This window comes from Mixophyes fleayi, chromosome 7, assembly GCF_038048845.1.
Source record: "Mixophyes fleayi isolate aMixFle1 chromosome 7, aMixFle1.hap1, whole genome shotgun sequence".
NCBI classification, from domain to species: domain Eukaryota; kingdom Metazoa; phylum Chordata; class Amphibia; order Anura; family Limnodynastidae; genus Mixophyes; species Mixophyes fleayi.
Window position 1 is genome coordinate 18,429,373 of NC_134408.1, and position 18,768 is coordinate 18,448,140.

Consider the following 18,768-nt stretch of genomic DNA (forward strand, 5'->3'; position numbering starts at 1 on the left):
TTGTTCATTTTTCAAACAATTTTATTCAGCTATTAAATTTTAAAAAACAAAATGCAGAGGTATCAACAGGCTATAAACAAGAGAGCGGTTTATAATAAAGAATACGTTTCCTCCCTCTGTAAGCAGCTGCGCTGTAGGGTGTGTGTATACCAGGCCTGTCCAACCTGCGGCCCTCTAGATATTGTGAAACTACAAGCCCCAGCATGCTTTGCCAGTAGACAACCAGTTGATAGGTGGAAGGGCATGCTGGGACTTGTAGTTTCACAACACCTGGAGTGTCTCAGGTTGGACAGGCCTGGTGTAAACAAATATATATATATATTAGGATAGGTTACCAGCAGTTATACCAATACAGGGCCTGGTATTAGTACCCATCACTTACACACATTGATGGCAGCCATTTTGTTGGCTATAACAACATTAACAAGAAATAGAGGCCAAATTCTTACAAATATTGGCTGACTCCACTGTGTAGGCGACTTTTACATTTTAAAAGGATGGATGAAACCAAAGTTAGAAGCTGATACTGACAGGAAATTGCATCTTGTAACAAACACATCACTATAGGTAAAATTACACATAGCCTGACAGGACTTAAAACTTTTAAAAATAATGTAATCTACCTCAGGGCCAGCTATTGTCCTCTGCTATCAGACAACTGAGCCTGGGTTAAAGTCAGGAAGAATCACCCCCCTCCCCCTTCCTCTACATTATCTCAAATATCTTCAGTTCTGATCAACTCCTGCAAAAGTTACCAGTAGCGGTTTCATTTTAGGGACCCGAGCGGTCTCATAAAACAGATTTCAGTTTTCTAACACCAAAAGGAAGCAGTGTTACATGTATGTACTTTCTATTATGCAGGAAGTGTGGATTGCACATGAAAATTAGCTTCCTCTTATATACAGAAACATTCAAATTTTTTTTTTTTTTTTACAACATTTGTAGAAAGATTTAAACAGACTGGGGCTTCTCTATTAACGCGGCTGTTTGTGTATAAAAAGGTGCTGCAATCCACACCAACCAATCAGAAGTTAGATGACATTTCCTAACCTGTGCTAGAAAAAGGAGACTCAATCTGATTGGTCGCTACAGGTTACAGCAGCTGTGGGCATTCTGAAGCATTTTATAAAAATAAACTCTGATGTAAAGGCGACTGTCTCCACAGGTGACAGCAATTCTAAATAACTTACCTATTCACAGCCCCACGACATGCGCAAAAGAAATCCCCAAACAAATGTAAAACACAAATAAATCAGCTGCTGTGGAACTACAAGTCCCAGCATGCCCGGCCAGATTTAGAGCAGAGATTGGTAGTGGCTGTATCATTATCTGTACTTGTGTAAAGAAGGGAAGCTGCGTCACTACCACAGTGGTAACAGGAAAGGAAATGATTAAAAGTAACCTAAAACCCAAGGTTCTGAGGGGAGTGAGCACTCCGCAGACAATGGAGACAGGCGTAGCAGCGTTTCCTCATCTGTTCTGGGGGCAGTTAGTCCTGTTGTGCCCCGGCTGGTGACATATACCACAAGTCCGCTGTTTCTTGGCGGTCGGACCTCTGTCTGAGGAGTTATAGTCAGAACGTTTCTTCTTTGTGCCGAATCCTCGCTGCTCCCCGTACCCTCCTCCTCCTCCTCCTCCATATGTGCTGGGGTAATCACCAGAGCCTCCTTGGGGAAGGGAAACAGAGTCAATGCAAGATCAGGGAGGGCTGGTCTGACATGTAGCTGCTATACAGAGATGTTACCTAACACCATGGATGGCAAAGCATCATGGGAGATGTGGTTCAGCATCAGACGGGATGCTGATCACTGTGTTAGGAGCTGTCTATCTGCCTCTATCTCTTCAGGTAAGAAAAATGTAAAGAGAGATGTCTGCCAGTTGCAAATTTGTCTTGACAACCATCTCCACGGTACAGTAATCCAAGCCCCACACACTCCACTTTACTGTTATGTGATTGGCTTGTTCAGTTTGCATTACTGTAAGGAAAAGGCTAACATGACAAATACACCTTCTGTGTTACCCCTGCACATCTAGTCCCGCCACCTTCAGCTTCAAAGTATTGCCAAAACGTCCTTTTCTAACCCCAAACTCTTATCTATTCTCTCACCCTCTCCCACCTCAACTACTGCAACCTCACCCTATCTGGCATTCCCTGCACACATCTATCTCCACTTGAATCTGTCCTAAATGTCGCAGCAAGACTTCCACTGACTCCCCACTAACCCAAGAAACCAATTAAAATGACATACAATTCCTACAACACCACCACCCCTTCATACATCTCAAATCAGTTCTCAAAATACTCTTCCTCACACATTCACAGATCTGCCACTGCTCCTCTTGGATAACCAGGCCTACAAGATGTCTCCTGTGCCGCTAGCCACTTATGGAATTACCTACCACACTCAATCAGACTCTCCCTCAGCCTCCAAATCTATAAGGGCTCTCTAAAAACCCATCACTATATTAGAGCTACTCCAAACTATACTACCCATACTGGTACACCTACCCTGCCCCCACCTATACTACTCATACTGGTACACCTTCACACCCACCGTACTCATACTAATGCATCCTTACACCTACCCTACTCCCACCTATACTACCTACACTAATGCACCCTCACACCTATACTACTCCCACCTATACTACTCATACTAATGCAGCTTCACACCTACCCTACTCCCACCTGTACTTCTCATACTAATGCACCTTCACACCTACCCTACTTCCACCTATACTACTCATACTAATGTACCCTCACACCTACCCTACTTCCACCTGTACTACTCATACTAATGCACCTTCACACCTACCTTACTCCCACCTATACTACTCACACTAATGCACCGTCACATCTACTCTACTCCCACCTATACTACTCATACTGGTACACCTTCACACCCACCGTACTCATACTAATGCATCCTTACACCTACCCTACTCCCACCTATACTACCTACACTAATGCACCCTCACACCTATACTACTCCCACCTATACTACTCATACTAATGCAGCTTCACACCTACCCTACTCCCACCTGTACTACTCATACTAATGCACCTTCACACCTACCCTACTTCCACCTATACTACTCATACTAATGTACCCTCACACCTACCCTACTTCCACCTGTACTACTCATACTAATGCACCTTCACACCTACCTTACTCCCACCTATACTACTCACACTAATGCACCTTCACACCTACCTTACTCCCACCTATACTACTCACACTAATGCACCGTCACATCTACCCTACTCCCACCTATACTACTCACACTAATGCACCCTCACATCTACCCTACTTCCACCTATACTACCTACACTAATGCACCCTCACACCTATACTACTCCCACCTATACTACTCATACTAATGCAGCTTCACACCTACCCTACTTCCACCTATACTACTTATACCAATGTACCCTCACACCTACCCTACTTCCACCTGTACTACTCATACTAATGCACCTTCACACCTACCTTACTCCCACCTATACTACTCACACTAATGCACCGTCACATCTACCTTACTCCCACCTATACTACTCACACTAATGCACCCTCACATCCACCTGTACTACTCACACTAATACACCGTCACATCCACCCTACTCCCACCTGTACTACTCATACTAATGCACCCTCACACTTGCCCTACTCCCTGCTATACTACCTACACTAAAACAGTTTATATTAATTTTGAGGGATTTAACTTAATTGGGTTGTTACAGTTTATATTGGGGTCTTAAAGAAGAATACCACCCAAAATAGAAAACGGACACCTGTATGTAATTCACTATTTTATGCTAAACTAAAGAGTTTTATTTACCTGGTATGTTTCCCCAAAACTAGTCAATGGTCAGTCGCTGCGCTCCCTCTATACTGCTAAGGACTAGAGCAGTCCTTAGCAGTATAGAGGGAGCGCAGCATCTGACCTGTTCCTCATGAACGGGAAGGTCAAAGGGGAGGAGCATCGACAACTCTGCAACATAACAGAAAGCAGAGCAGCACCGCATTTTTAAGAGGCATTGAGTGACCCACAGAATTCGGGGAGCACTGCACCTCAGGTAAATAGAGCTTCGTAGTTAAGCTTAAACCCCAATTAAAACTACATTTAAAAAAACAAAAATGATTTGGCTAATAGTATTTAAGATTACAGTGGGTCAGCAGCTAAAGTAAACCGATAGCCTCCCTCCCACCACTCTTACCTGGAGGAGTGTTTTCGTCTGCCCACTGGAAGAAGCCGCACTGCTGCTCACGCGGTTTGGAACATGTGTGGAACTGTCTGCCCTTGTTGGCCCCCTCCTTCTGCACGGTACGAGTGATAGCGGGCTGGCTGCACATACAGGTGGCCTGTCCCCCAGCGTCCATGTTTCTGTTCTCTCCTCCTGTCCTGAACCCATCCGTCACCCGAGAACTATTGAATGAAGTCGAAGGACGCCCTCCAGTCGGCTGAAATGTGGGCTCGCTCCTGCCGGACCCGCTGTCCTGATCTGCCCACAAAAAGAAGTTGCAGTTCCCTCCGTTGCACTTGTAGAAGGGACGTCCCTGGTTGGGACCCTCCTTGCGCACGGTAAGCTGTACGGCGCTAACGCCGCAGTTGCAGACCACCTCGTTGTTCTCCGTGCTGGCTGTGATTGGTGGTACACCTCTGGGGACACCGGGAGTCACCAGCTGTGGATTCCACTCCTTTCTGGCAGGTGGCTGTCGGCTTTGCCCACCCCTGGCGTTTCCCATAGGGGTAGTTGTCCGGTTTGCCTGCTGGTGATTCCTTTCCCGTGGGCCGGGCTGTGGGGCTCTGTTGCCTCCCTGAAGATATTTGAGGTCAAGGACTTCTCTAAGTGTTTCATCACAGCCGCCAATGCACCCCACAAACTCCAGCGGCATCATTGGGGGGAGGCTGCCCCGCTTGAACTTCAGCTTTAACCTGTGGGAGGAGGAGAGAGGTAATTTATAACAACAGGATTTAAAGGTCTATTTGTAGCGTTTGTAGTATAATCTGAGATATCTATGGAGGGAAGTTACTGAAACGTTGAGGATTAAGGACTATATTGCAAGTGTATGATGAAAATGGCTAAATGACAATGACACCCGAACGGAGCTGGGAACTGAACGCTTTTTGTACAATGCCATAACGGAGAGCTTCTGAACTGTCATAGTAAATCGCAGTGATGTCACCGTGTGATGTCACAAGGGGTTTCCTCCTGGTAGGCGGGCCTGGTCTCTTGCAGGAGATATTAGCATTCCATGAAAGACATTACTATTAGATCTATGCTGACATGGATCCAATACTAAGGGGGTATTCAATTTTCCGCGGGTTCGAGCGCGGAAAAACTATTACCGTTAATACAGTAATCATCTCGCTGGATTTCAGCTCGCAGCTCCCCGAGCTGCGAGCTGAAATCCAGCGAGTAAATTACCGTACTAACGTTTTTTTCCGCGCAGGATTACCGTAATAACGGTAATCCTGCGCGGACCGCTGAATTTTCGGCAATCCCGTGGACAATTGAATACCCCCCATAATGTTATTTTATTTGTTAATAGCTCACACTGGTATTCCATCTATTAGTCCTAAAAATGGGGGAAAACTATTATTTAGTTATGGCAGTTATTAGTGATTGCAGAAGAGAACATCAATTAAACAAACCAGGGTCTTCATCTGTGAAAACACCAGAGAAAATTAAAAACTTTTTTTGGGTGAAAAAGTAAAAACTATTACACCCTCACACACCTTCAGATTTAAAATAAACAAACACAAAAGCTAGCTAGCACTAATTGTCCAAAAAGAAAAAAAAAAGTTACAAAAATCAGAACCTTAAAAAATATATTTCCTTTCTTCATCATGCCTATATTCCCCTATATGGTACTGGAAAGCAATTGTACAGCAACGTGTGGATCGTAATTAAGCGATATCTTTTCCAATGCTCCATCCATTTGTTTCATCGGCTTTAGATCATTCAAAGACAAGACAGTTTGTGAGAACCGCGTGTTTGTGGGTGAAGATGATCTTGTTGCAGAGAGCTGTCTGCTTCGGGAAAACAGGGAAAGAAGGGGGGTGAGAGATCTATTCAAAACTGAATTGATACATGTCAGCTGAAATCTCCAGCTCAAAAGTAAAATAGTTTGTAAGCGGTGTACATAGCCATGACAGTGTATAACTATCTGCAATGTAATAAGTGGTGCAGCTCTCCTCATGCGATTCTCCCGTCAGCTCACCTGTGAACAGGATGAGGTCTGCACACCTCGCAGACACTGTCGTCGCGGGACACCTCCAACACGGAGCCGGGGAACCAGATAGACGTTTTACAGCTCGGGTATCCCAAGCAGGAAATGTAGAAGCTTCATGGAGAGGAGGAGATTGTGTCAGAGAGTGCTCCACAAAAACACACCACGCCGTCAGTCATTACTGGTGTCATTGTCAAACAAACGTCATGGAACATATGTTATTTTTACAGACATTTTAAAATGTCTGCAAACACCTCTCACACCGCCTACAAGACTTTTCCCATGCAGCTAACCATTTATGGATTTCCCTACCACACCCGAACAGGCTTTCCCACAGCCTTCAAATCTTTAGACGCTCTCTGAAACCCATCTCTTTACTTGAGCTTACCCTACTCCCACCTATACTACCTAATACACCCTCACACCTACCCTACTCCCACCTAACTAATACACCCTCACACCTACCCTACTCCCACCTATACTACCTAATACACCCTCACATCTACCCTACTCACACCGGTACACCCTCACACCTAACCTATTCACACTGGTACACCCTCACACCTAACCTACTCACACCTATACTCCCCACAGTAATACACCCTCACACCTACCCTACTCCCACCTATACTACTCACACTGATACACCCTAACACCTGCACTGCTGCCACCTATACTCCCCACAGTAATACACCCTCACATCTATCCTACTCCCACCTATACTACTCACACTGTTACACCCTCACACCTATCCTACTCCCACCTATACTACTCATACTGGGACACCCTCACACCTACCCTACTTCCACCTATACTACTCCCACTGATACACCCTCACACCTACCCTACTCCCACCTATACTACTCCCACTGATACACCCTCACACCTACCCTACTCCCACCTACACTACTCACACTGGTACATCTTCACACCTATACTACTCCCACTGATACACCCTCACACCTACCCTACTCCCACCTATACTACTCCCACTGATACACCCTCACACCTACCCTACTCCCACCTATACTACTCCCACCTACCCTACTCCCACCTATACTACTCCCACTGATACACCCTCACACCTACCCTACTCCCACCTATACTACTCCCACCTACCCTACTCCCACCTATACTACTCCCACTGATACACCCTCACACCTACCCTACTCCCACCTATACTACTCCCACTGATACACCCTCACACCTACCCTACTCCCACCTATACTACTCCCACTGATACACCCTCACATCTATCCTACTCCCACCTATACTACTCATACTGGGACACCCTCACAACTGTCTTAATCTCCACTCTGAGCCACGTTCGCTCCTCTTGTTTCAGCTGTTCCCTCTTCCTCTTACAATGTCAGCTCTGTCACAATCAGAGTCCAACATACCCTTACTTTTCATATCTGCATTTATTTTGTCTGCCTTGTATGTCCCTGTTTTATATATGTCCCGTTTTCCCTACTGTCCGTCTCTGTTCAGCACTGTGACGCCTTACAAATCAACAACAATATATATTCCCAGAGAAAGGCCTGAATCATATAAATCTACATGAAACTTTCCAAACTCTGGGTCATTTACTGATACCTGTCTGCACCTCTGTTTCAGCACAGAATTACAAACAGTGCTTCACTCACCCGCCATCTCTCTTGCTCTTCAGAACCATATCCTTATTGCACTGCGGACATTTCCGTATAGGAAGTGGTGTTTCCGCATAGATCTCCTGCTGTTCCACAGCTTGTAAGGCCTGGCCAAAATACTGAGACAGGGCCTCATCCAGCCTGTTAAGGGGAGAACATCGTGTCTAAACCAGACTTAGCCTCAGCTCTGTAATGGAGAAATAGGCAAACACGGCACCACTCACTTCTTGGCCTTGGTCACAGCTTCCATGAAGACCTGCTTGTACTTCTCCACCTGCTGCCTGAGGACGGTGAATTTGTCCTTCTTGCCTTCACAGATGAGTTTCAAGTCAGCCTCCAGCTCGGCTCGTAGGTCGGGCTTGGACATCTCGAAGCCCATGGAATCGTAACCTAGAGGAATGGAACACCGTGAGGCTCTTGTACGATCATGCAAATGGTCTTCTGTGACATCACTGGACTACCTTACCGCGAGTGTGCCAGCTTTTACAGATTACCCATGAAAATGGAGGCCCAAATCATGTCTGCGGAAGGGCAAAAGTGTGTGCTGGATTATGAGAATGAGCTGGTGTGGGCGGAAGGAGTGCATTTAGGGAGGCATTCCCAGGTTTATATGTGAGAACACGGCATGTGTATGTGCTGATCAGAGGTGTTGTAGACTAGACATGCGAGACACAGCAGGGTGGTCTCAAAACGGTACAAGGTCAGCCTCCAAAGTGACTTGGTTTTACTGTTTCCATCCCACATATTACCCTACATTAACATAAACCCACAAATTGAGATGCACTGTCCTATTGCAGAAGTGTTTCCAAAGACTAGGAAATGCTTGCGGACTTTGGATGGACAATTAGTCAAACCTGCTGAAAAAAGAAGCATAGTATATGTCCATCTGTTTTACACTTTACCAATGGACCTTAGTGGGTGTTATTTTTAGGAAGGAGGAAAGTAGGTGAAAGTGGATGTGGGAGGAGCAAGAGGCGAGGAAAGGGGAATCAAGAGTGAGAAGATTTGGGGAATAGAGGGAAAGAAGAGTGGGAGGAGCATAATATAGGAAAGAGGAAGGAGGAGGAGCAAGACATGTAGAAGGCCAGGGAGAGAAGTAATGTGAGTAGTGGAAGTAGGGGAAGCATGACAAGCAGAAGGACAGGAAGAGAAGTATTGTGAGGTGTGGAAGTAGGGGAAGCATGACAAGCAGAAGGACAGGAAGAGAAGTATTGTTAGTAGTGGAAGTAGGGGTAGCATAAGAAGCAGAAGGGGAGGAAGAGAAGTAATGTGATTAGTGGAAGTAGGGGAAGCATGACAAGCAGAACTGGAGGAAGTGAAGTATTGTGAGTAGTGGAAGTAGGGGAAGCATGACATGCTGAAGAACATAAAGAGAAGTAATGTGAGTAGTGGAAGTAGGGGAAGCATGACATGCTGAAGAACATAAAGAGAAGTAATGTCAGTAGTGGAAGTAGGGGAAGCATGACATGCTGAAGGACAGGAAGAGAAGTAATGTGAGTAGTGGAAGTAGGGGGTGCATGACATGCTGAAGGACAGGAAGAGAAGTAACGTAGTAGTAGAAGTAGGGGTTGCATGACATGCTGAAGGACAGGAAGAGAAGTAATGTGAGTAGTGGAAGAGGGAGAAGGAAGTAGAGTGAAGGGAGAAACGGGGAAAAGCTGGAAGTTTGGTCCTGTAACACCACAAAATATTAGTTAGGAAAACTTTGGATAAGATTCCTCCCCACTATGGCTCCAGCCCCTAACACTTTCCCACTGCAGATCTCACAGATACGACAACAGTCAAGACAAAGCCATCACTATCCAAATGCTCCTGGACAACCTAAGATTATCCCAACATCAGCTCTAACCAGAGATCAGCTCCTCACCTTCCACCAGCCCCATCCCCAACTCTCCAGGGAGGAACCTTTGCTCGGGTGTGAGGCCCACGTACATGCGTGACTTAATGGTCTCAATGTGCTCAGCGTGGGTGGCGTCAGTCCCTGTTGGAAAAACATACATGGTTTATATGATACACAGCACAACAATATCAGTGTGTAATAAACTTATTTTATATCCCAACTAAATGATCTTCCATGGGTGCACAGGCCCAGGGCCCTGTATGTCCCACAAGGAAGCAGAGCCTGGGGGAACTGAAAAGAAAGTGATTTTGTCTTGAACATTAACCCACAGCTCTGAGACAGTTGACTCCACTTCAAAGTCTTAAACTTAGGGTGCCCAAACATGGGTCGAACCACTGTATCTCGGTCAGATTTGGCCCATGTTTGTTAGCGTGGTCAATGACTGCCTAAATATCCAACCGGTTTACCATCCCAATCAACATCTGCTAGATGTTAATCAGATCAATGGTCTTTTGGGGCCGATATATCGTGGTATTTGTGGCCACACTGGTCTAGAACAGCCTAATTGCTCGTCAGAATCACAGTCCCACTCTACAAATGGCTGACATGGCAGTAACTTTCTAAGCAAGACTGACCTATCCCGTGCTTGTCCATCAGGGCGATAAGGTCTGCTTCTGTGAGCAGCTGTGGGGCCGTGGTCTCTCCGTCCACCATCTCCACTGTGGTGGGCTGGAATGTAGCCGCCATCTCATACACCGGGAGTATCTAAACAAAAACATGCATCAAACACAGAGAAGGGACTTTTAGGAGGGCAAACTAAGTCCAGGGGGTAAATGTATCAAGCTGAGAGTTTTTCGGCAGGTTTGAAAAAACAATCAGATTCTAGTTATCATTTATTTAGTATATTCTACAAAATGATAGCTAGAATCTGATTGGTTGCTATAGGCAACATCTCCACTTTTCAAACACGCCAGAAAACTCTCAGCTTGATACATTTACCCCCCAGGGCAAAATAAAACCATCAACATCTGCTGTGGCCATCTGCATCTTTCCACAAGATTTGGACGTCTTGGACCTTCTTTCACAGTTAGACTTTGCTTGATTTCTAATCCAGTATTTGGCTACTGTGTTGCTTGGATCCAATCGGTCATCCTTACATATTAGTGATTCCCCTTTTAGCACTCACCTGCGAGGTACTCCACCCACCCCTCCTTTTCCCTCTACTCTGCCCCCCAAGCCCATCTCAGGATCCCTTCCCAGGTTCTTTGAAAAACTAGCATCACCAATTTCCTCGAATATCTGTTCTGTATCCCTGGTTAAAGTTACTAGTTTTTAATGTTTCACTGATGAAAAAACAATAGCCATATATGCGCAGCAAGCATATTTACTCTAGCATTGTGACGATGTTTGAAGACCTAGTTCAGCATATTTTACTTTAATATGAAAAGTAGTAGAATCTTTCAGACAAAAGCAAGTTTTCAGAAATGTATTGTTTTCAGAAGATAGGTCACAGGATATACATCAGAGTAAACATCTGACAGTCAAACAGGTCTGAGGATTAATTAACTAACACACTATAAGGGTCTTATAGACCTTAGTAAAAACTGACAGTTGCTTTTGTCATAAAAATGTTTTCAATATTTATTGCACCAATTTAAAAAATGATGCACGTTTATAAATCACTCTGCGAATAGTCAAATAAAAAATAAATCAATATTAGATCCCTGTTCACCTTCGTGCTCCACTTGTCGTATGGATAGACATCGAGGTAGTTCCTGGCGATGATCATTAACCCGTGAGCCACAAACCGCTCGGCAGAGATGTCAATCTCCACCGTGGTCTCCTGCCCCTGAGCATCCTGGGAACAGCAGGCCAGGAAGTGACGGACAATGAACTCATAGACGCGCTGCTCATTCCCCTGTGGACACCGTGAGAAGACTATGAGATCGCGGAAATTGCATATTTACTGCTACTGGTGTCACAGTTATGTAGTAATACAAGATGGACACCAAGGGACAGATTCAATTCGGCCACATTAGTCTAGGATTAACACGGCGTTCATAGTATTACCTTTAATACAGTAATTTTAACCCGGATTTCTACTCCCGGCCTCGAGAGGTGCGAGCAAAAATAAGAGTTAAAATTTCCATACTAACGGTAATACTGCGCACTTTTGCTGTACTAACGGTAATAGTTTGCAGGACGCGTTCTTCCTAGAAAAACGAGGCCGAATTGAATTGGCCACAAGTCTTCGATGATTCCTTTAATGTCACATGGGTACACCAACCGTCACACGCTCACCTGCAGGCTGCTGGTATACTTGGTGGGGTGGATGGGGGGGTGGGCTTGGTCAGTCTTGCTCCCGTTTCTCGGAGTCGGCCCACCCCTCTCTAAGATGCGCTGTGCAAATGCACCCCACTGAGGGTCTGGTGTCTGCTGCTCAACCAGCGTGGTGAGGTTCAGATCCTTGGGGAAAATGTTTGTTTCGGTGCGGGGGTAACTGATAAAGCTAGAAATAAATAAAAAAAAAATTACAAAAAGGAGTATGCAAGATGAAAACAGAAAAAAATGGGGGACATTTCTTCTTAAACTACTTGTAACTGGCGCAAAGGAAAACTGTTTGTGTTTCCCATAGCAACCAGATCATAACTTTAATGCAGTTCAAAGAAATGAAATATTGGTTATTATGCCACCTATTCCTTTTCTTCTAAGAATAATGGTGGACTAAACGCATTGTGCAAATGTCGCAGATTTATAGTCATTCCTTCAGGAGTTTTCCTTTATGTAATTTACCGTGAGCGAGTGATTTTTATGGTTTTGCATTGGCGCAAAAAAAGTTTCGCTTGTACAATTCAGTTTCTGGCCCATGAATGAACGATTAAGTAATTACCCCTGCGTGTAAAGTTTCTCTGCAATCTTCATGGTTTCCTTAGCTCCAATTTTTAGTTTTCGAGATACCAGTTTTTCCAGCTCCTGCACAGAGATGAAAGAGAGTTATACATCAGCACGGCAATAAAATAAAATTATAATGGATAATTGGAGAGGGCAACTGTCACATGTCCTGAGACAGGGAGCAAATCATTTTGCTGGTTTGCAAAATCAGAGCTCACCTCCGGTTGTCACCGAGACAGCGATTCTGTGGGTGGAACCAACTTTCAACCAATCAAATAACATGGAACTGGTGACATCACGGAGGCAAAATGAAACATAATGGCTGCCCTACTCTGTGAAGAGGTAGGATTTATGAGGTTTTACAGCGTCCCTTTTAGCAACACAAGCTTATAAAAACAAATTTAAAAAACACTACCCAAGTACGTCATGTGTCCTAAATTCCTCATACAGATTATAGGTTTGTTTGTTTTACACACACACTTCATACAAATACCACACATCATCTTCCCAGCCTCCACCCACATCAGCTTTCACCCACAGCTGGGCTGTTGTATTGCAAATGAACGCAAAAGAACCAATGGAAAAACTTGACTGAGCAAACAGGAACGATGAATCTGGAAAATGAAAAACTTGATCCCAAAAAGTACAGCATTCCTACAACCAAAACTTGCCTCCAAACTGGAGTACAAAATCACCCCCCCCAATAAAACTGGTTTATCCCAAATAACAAAAACAGAAACCTGAACCCTAATTTGTTTAATAAAATGAAACAGGAGGGGACTAAATTATGAATTTTATCTTTAATTTTAGTCCCTGGCAGCTATCACTCTGCACTAAACTTTCTGCTCCCTAAAGAAATTAAAAAATCAAAATCAAAAACTGAACAAAAAACTCTTAGGATTTGTCGGAATCTAAGATTCGGTGTGCGGTTTATATAAACCATCACCAATAACTCAAAACAAAACAAAACAAAACAGGAATATGTGTTTTATTATTATAAATTTTTATTTATAGGGCGCCACTAGGTGTCCGTAGCGCCGTACAGGGACAAACAATATCACGGTACGAGGAGAGACAGCACGGTACAGTAAACAATAAGCACAGTAACTCAGTAAGCTCAAAGCACAGCTAGAGGGGGGGGAGGGGAGAGGGAAGATCTGCATACGGCTGAGCCCAAGAGGGAGGGCGCGGATGACAGGGAGACCCCCAGAGGGGTGAGAAGAGAGCGAGAGGGGTCGGAGGGCAGAAGGTCCTTGAGGAGGAGGGCTAGGTAGCTGGAGAGCAGAGTCAGAAGTGGTGGAAACAGGAGGAGAGATGGCCCTGCTCAAGGGAGCGTACAATCTAAGGGATGGGGTAAACAGACAGAGACACAGGGGTGAGAGGGAGTGATGGGGGAACGGAGGCAGAAACAGGGAGGGGGGATGAAGGGGGAGAGGCAGAAGATAAGGTAGGTAGTTAAGTGGGAGACTGGAAGGCTTTGAGAAAAAGATGGGTTTTTAAAGCCCATTTGAAACTGGACAGATAGGGGGACAGAGCTTGTTCCAGTGGAGGGGAGCAGCATCTTGGATCCGCGCGTGAGAGGAGGTAATCAGAGGGGAAGAGAGGCGACGGTCGTTGGCAGATCGGAGAGGGCGGGAAGGAGCGTGAATAGAGAGGAGGTTGGAGATGTAGGGAGCAGTGGAGTTGGCGAGGGCCTTGTATGTGAGAGTGAACAGGATTCTGTAGGGTAAGGGGAGCAAGTGGAGGGCTTGGTAGAGGGGGGAGACAGAAGAGGAGCGGCGAGAAAGGAAGATAAAACTAGCGGCTGCGTTAAGTACAGATGGAAGGGGAGCGAGATGAGAGTGAGATGTATTAGCCCATGGTTATCAGACCTTTTAGAGGGAAAATAAATAGTATTTAAATAGCATTTATGTTTACGCTGTACATACCACAGTGTCCAGTGCTACCGGTCTCCATTTGCTCTTAGGCTTACTTCCAACCTGAACGACCGTAGCAGTAGGATCCTAGAAAACACACCAAGATTTTTATGTGCATTGCCAAAACACCATTTTATTGTCAGATGCAGCACTGATCGGAGCCTGATCTCAAACTCTCACTTCAGTCATGTCTGTCTTTAGTCTACAAAGTGTATTTCACCAGCCAGTGCATACATTTATAGTGATTGCACGGGAACACTTATATAGCTTTAAAACAAGGAGAATCTTTGTTCTGCTGTGTCGTCTCTAGAACTATCATCCTCAAGAGTCGTAGTCAATCGTCTCCGGGGCAACAGAACCTAAATTGTATGAAGTCCGTACCTCCATGCAGATCTGGTAGAGAACCAGGCAGGCTGTGTGGTTAAAAAGACGGTTCCTCTTCCAGCTAAATTCCACAGTTCCGTCTTCATGTTCGTGGGTTACTGAACAACACAATTATCGGAACGTAAGAGTGTAGCCAGTCATTAAGCGTGGATAAGAAAACACATATCTGGGAAAGTATGAATCTGGTAAGAAGTAAATCAGTATATACACCAGGGGGACCTTCACACTGCAGGATCTTATATGGTCCTGCAATCTTACAACAGTCTTATGCTTTGAAGTGTAAGACTGCTTTATAAATTGACACTGGGGAATTAAATAAAAGTAAATTATTTTTTTATGATTAGTGGTAGCTTAAAAAGCAAATGGTGGAACAGAATTCCTTCCCCCTCTTTCGGAAAAAGTCGTAGGTTCAAGAAATTGGATATAATAGTGTTGAGACAGGATAAAAAGTTGAAATAGCAAAGCATAGCACCTCAGTGATTTAAGTTTTGCCCCATTCCGCTTTTAGGTCTTTCCTGATGGAAAAATGTTGCTGATACAGGACATAAGACTAAGTGGCAAACTCTTCAGGCCTTTGTCCTTAATTTCCTTACACATTCTAGAATGATGTAAGCTAAGTTACATAATGTACGTTAGAAACAATTGTACATTAAAATATATCAAAGTCTAATAGTAGTTAATAGTGAAGCCCTCTTACCCATCTACGTTTAAGTGTACCCGTACAATGACATTTACCTCTCCTATTGATTTCAGAAAATTTTCCAGACACAAACATACCTTTGATCTTGTAAAAGGTCTCAGGAATAAAGGCCTGGATGGCTTTGAATCTCTCCACCACAAACCCCAGCGTGGGGAACTGACAACTCCCATAGCTGATGAGCTGGCTGGACAAGACCGAAGGGAAGATCTTTTGAAGGCGGAGAGTCTGAAATCTGGTGAAAGCAGCCCCTGGGAGTACAAGGGAGAATAAGCTGTTTAATGACCAGTGTCACAGACCGGGATCTCACCCGTAATATGAAGCATGATTGTTATCTAGTATATACACTTTTGCACAGCATGGGTACAACCGCCCAAACCAAGAGGTTCTATGATTGAGATTTCAAGCCCAGAGTCTTTAGCACATTTCACTGTTTTGGGCGATGGGGACAGTGCATTTACCACTTGCCCACACAGATGCCTACCTATCCGAAGATCCAGCTCCATTCTCACATCCACAGCGTCGCTGACGTTCTGGTCAGGCGGCGTCAGGTTCTCGCAGGCCGCTCGGATGGAACGGGGGGTGATCTCCGAGAACCGAGCTCGGGACACCTGCAGGTTCGGTTTCACTGCAGAGATACAGGAGAGCAACAAGGCTGGCGTAAATACGTAGAACCTTCCGATATCACACAACAAGGCTGGCGTAAATACGTAGAACCTTCCGATATCACACAGCAAGGAAAACCATATAAAACACAATACCTGCTTTACAAACGTGGATAATCTCAAAACCGATATTCTCCCCCTCCCTGTCGCAATCTGTCCATATGATAAGAGCTTGGCATTGCCGTACTTCCCGTTCCAGTGTCCTCTGAAATCACATGAACAGCGGTCTTAGAGTCTATGTTCAGTTAAATTTTCTTAAAATCTGTGGAAGCAACGTTGATATAAAATAAGGAGGACCTATACCCGGGGGCAGAACTACCATGGTAGTAGCTGTGCGAGGCCTGCCTTCCCTATCATATACAGCAGTAGTTGGGCTGCAGACGATTTCTCACCTCCTCCAGTTTACTGAAGCTCCCTCTAGTGACCAGGCCTGTTACATTATCTCAAATGAAGCTTGAGATTGGTTAGCAGTGTAGGCTGCTTACTATTGGTTACTATAACATCAGCCAGGGTTTGATCAGTAGAGGGAGCTTCAGTACTCCAGAGGAAGTGTCTGCTTTATGTACCTGGGGGCCCTTACAAAGTATTGCTATTGGGCCCACAAATGTCTAGTTATGTCCTTGTCTATACCCCACGGCGCCCGTGCCTCGCCATTTAACTCATAAGGAAAGAGCAATAGACACACTCTACCTTCCTGTACAAGACAACAATATAATCCACATGCCCTGAGCGTAGAGAAAAGCACCCAATTGTTTCCTATGAATGTTATAGGGTAAACTTATAAAAAGGGGGGCGACCCGTTACATCCCTAGCTGTTAGTCTCCTATGCATTTTCATATCACAATAAGTCTAGCTAGACCCGTATTTGTCCCATACCGCCATCTGGGCTCAGAGTGGTTCAGTACAGAAGGAATAAATAACTCAATAGTCACAGGAACATAGATAGGCAGCCTGATTCACTTCAGAGGCCGCGTTGGTCAAAGAATGAGAGACGCCTATCTGTAATAACATATCAGCAAGTGCTACGAGCTGTAATAAACAAACATGACAATAAAACAGGAAGAAGCAGGTGCAGCCCTGTTGCCCATCGCTGTACCGAGTATCTGCCGTGAGATACTATTTCCATCTGATTTGTCACCGATACTCTATGCAAATGAGCCAGAGGAGATAGACTCAGCTGGTTGTGTAATAATGAAAAAATAGGAGCCTCCCACACCACATTACCCTAACTAGCAGAGAAGCGATTCATGATAAGGCGAAGGCATGTCCAATATCAAAGCAATACATGTTTTACCTTGATATTAACATAATCATCAGGGCAAATCTTCTCCACTTCTGCATCAAACAGGGACACTGGGTTACAGCTGTGCCTAGGAAACAAAGCAGACCTTTATAGAGTCCTGTATATAATATCTGTATAATCGGTAGGTAATGATGTCATCACTTCAGCGTTCATGAGGAAAACTTGTGCATTAAAACTAGTAACGAGCTCCCTACTGTAAATGATGCTGGATCTTAGAATTAACCTCAGACATCTCTGATCTGTACAAAAGCATGAGGCTGCATTGTCTTGGAGCGATTGATAATATCCTTACTATTTACAATAGGGGGTACGCTATCTCATACGCAAGTATATGTTCCTATGGGTTTCCTCTAGTTGCTTCAGTTTCTTCCCATGGTTCAAAGACAAATTGGTAGACTAATTGGCCTCTGAGTGGCAGATTCAATTCCGCGCATTAATACCGTTACTACTGTAATTTCAAACGCTGATTTTTGTTCGAAGCTCTGTGAGCCGCGAGATCAAAAGAACAACGCGGGGAACTGAATCTGCCCACAAGTGTGCATGTGTGTGTGTGTGTGTGTGTTAAGGAAATTTTACGGCAAGTTCCAAGGGTGCATGGACCAATGTGCCTAAATAAAGTTCTCCGATTGCACCGTTCTGCGGAGTATGTTGGTGACATATCAACAAAATAATTATCATATTAATCCTTTCCTTAAAATAAACAGAAAGTAAATACATAAAATTACATTTAATAAATGTTAAATTAATTAAAACGTTTTGGAGGTATTTCCTATCTTAATGACCAAACCCCGTTTTCGCATTCTAAGCTTGTGTTCACATCACCAATTATAATAATAATGTAGCCAACACATTTTCTATAAGTTTTTTTTTCAGAACAAATATAACTTTCTTTTCAGAGCATAATGGAACAAATATATAATTTATTTTAATAGTACTATACAGGGATCAATGACGATGGACACTTTCTTGAAATATACCGAAGATTACTTTCACAAAAAAAGGGAAACAGCATTAATTAACCTCAAACTTAATTTATTTACTATTCTACGAAAAAGGAATATCAAATATGTGTACATGTATGGGATATTTGCTGTAGTTATATATGGAAGAGTGTTAGATTTAATTCTTTTTTAACCTTTTTTTGATTTTCAGTATTATATATTCATTTAACTTTTAAACATAGTGG

The 18,768-nt window shown here is 44.2% G+C and overlaps 1 protein-coding gene across 3 annotated transcripts in view; it reads right to left on the reverse strand.

Moving 5' to 3' along the window:
• The window catches only part of TOP3A (DNA topoisomerase III alpha), a 22,989-nt gene continuing 4,221 nt past the window's right edge, over positions 1 to 18,768 (reverse strand). For all 3 annotated transcript variants that reach the window (XM_075179233.1, XM_075179231.1, XM_075179232.1), the window contains 16 exons: positions 17,574 to 17,649; positions 16,376 to 16,484; positions 16,099 to 16,242; positions 15,695 to 15,865; positions 14,915 to 15,015; positions 14,546 to 14,620; positions 12,616 to 12,698; positions 12,027 to 12,234; positions 11,458 to 11,643; positions 10,361 to 10,490; positions 9,753 to 9,866; positions 8,110 to 8,275; positions 7,883 to 8,026; positions 6,228 to 6,350; positions 4,220 to 4,938; positions 1 to 1,667 (listed from right to left, as the gene is read on the reverse strand). In XM_075179233.1, the coding sequence (XP_075035334.1) occupies positions 1,471 to 1,667; positions 4,220 to 4,938; positions 6,228 to 6,350; positions 7,883 to 8,026; positions 8,110 to 8,275; positions 9,753 to 9,866; positions 10,361 to 10,490; positions 11,458 to 11,643; positions 12,027 to 12,234; positions 12,616 to 12,698; positions 14,546 to 14,620; positions 14,915 to 15,015; positions 15,695 to 15,865; positions 16,099 to 16,242; positions 16,376 to 16,484; positions 17,574 to 17,649 (2,746 nt within the window). In that variant the 3' untranslated portion in view covers positions 1 to 1,470. The remainder of the gene's footprint in view (positions 1,668 to 4,219; positions 4,939 to 6,227; positions 6,351 to 7,882; positions 8,027 to 8,109; positions 8,276 to 9,752; positions 9,867 to 10,360; positions 10,491 to 11,457; positions 11,644 to 12,026; positions 12,235 to 12,615; positions 12,699 to 14,545; positions 14,621 to 14,914; positions 15,016 to 15,694; positions 15,866 to 16,098; positions 16,243 to 16,375; positions 16,485 to 17,573; positions 17,650 to 18,768) is intronic.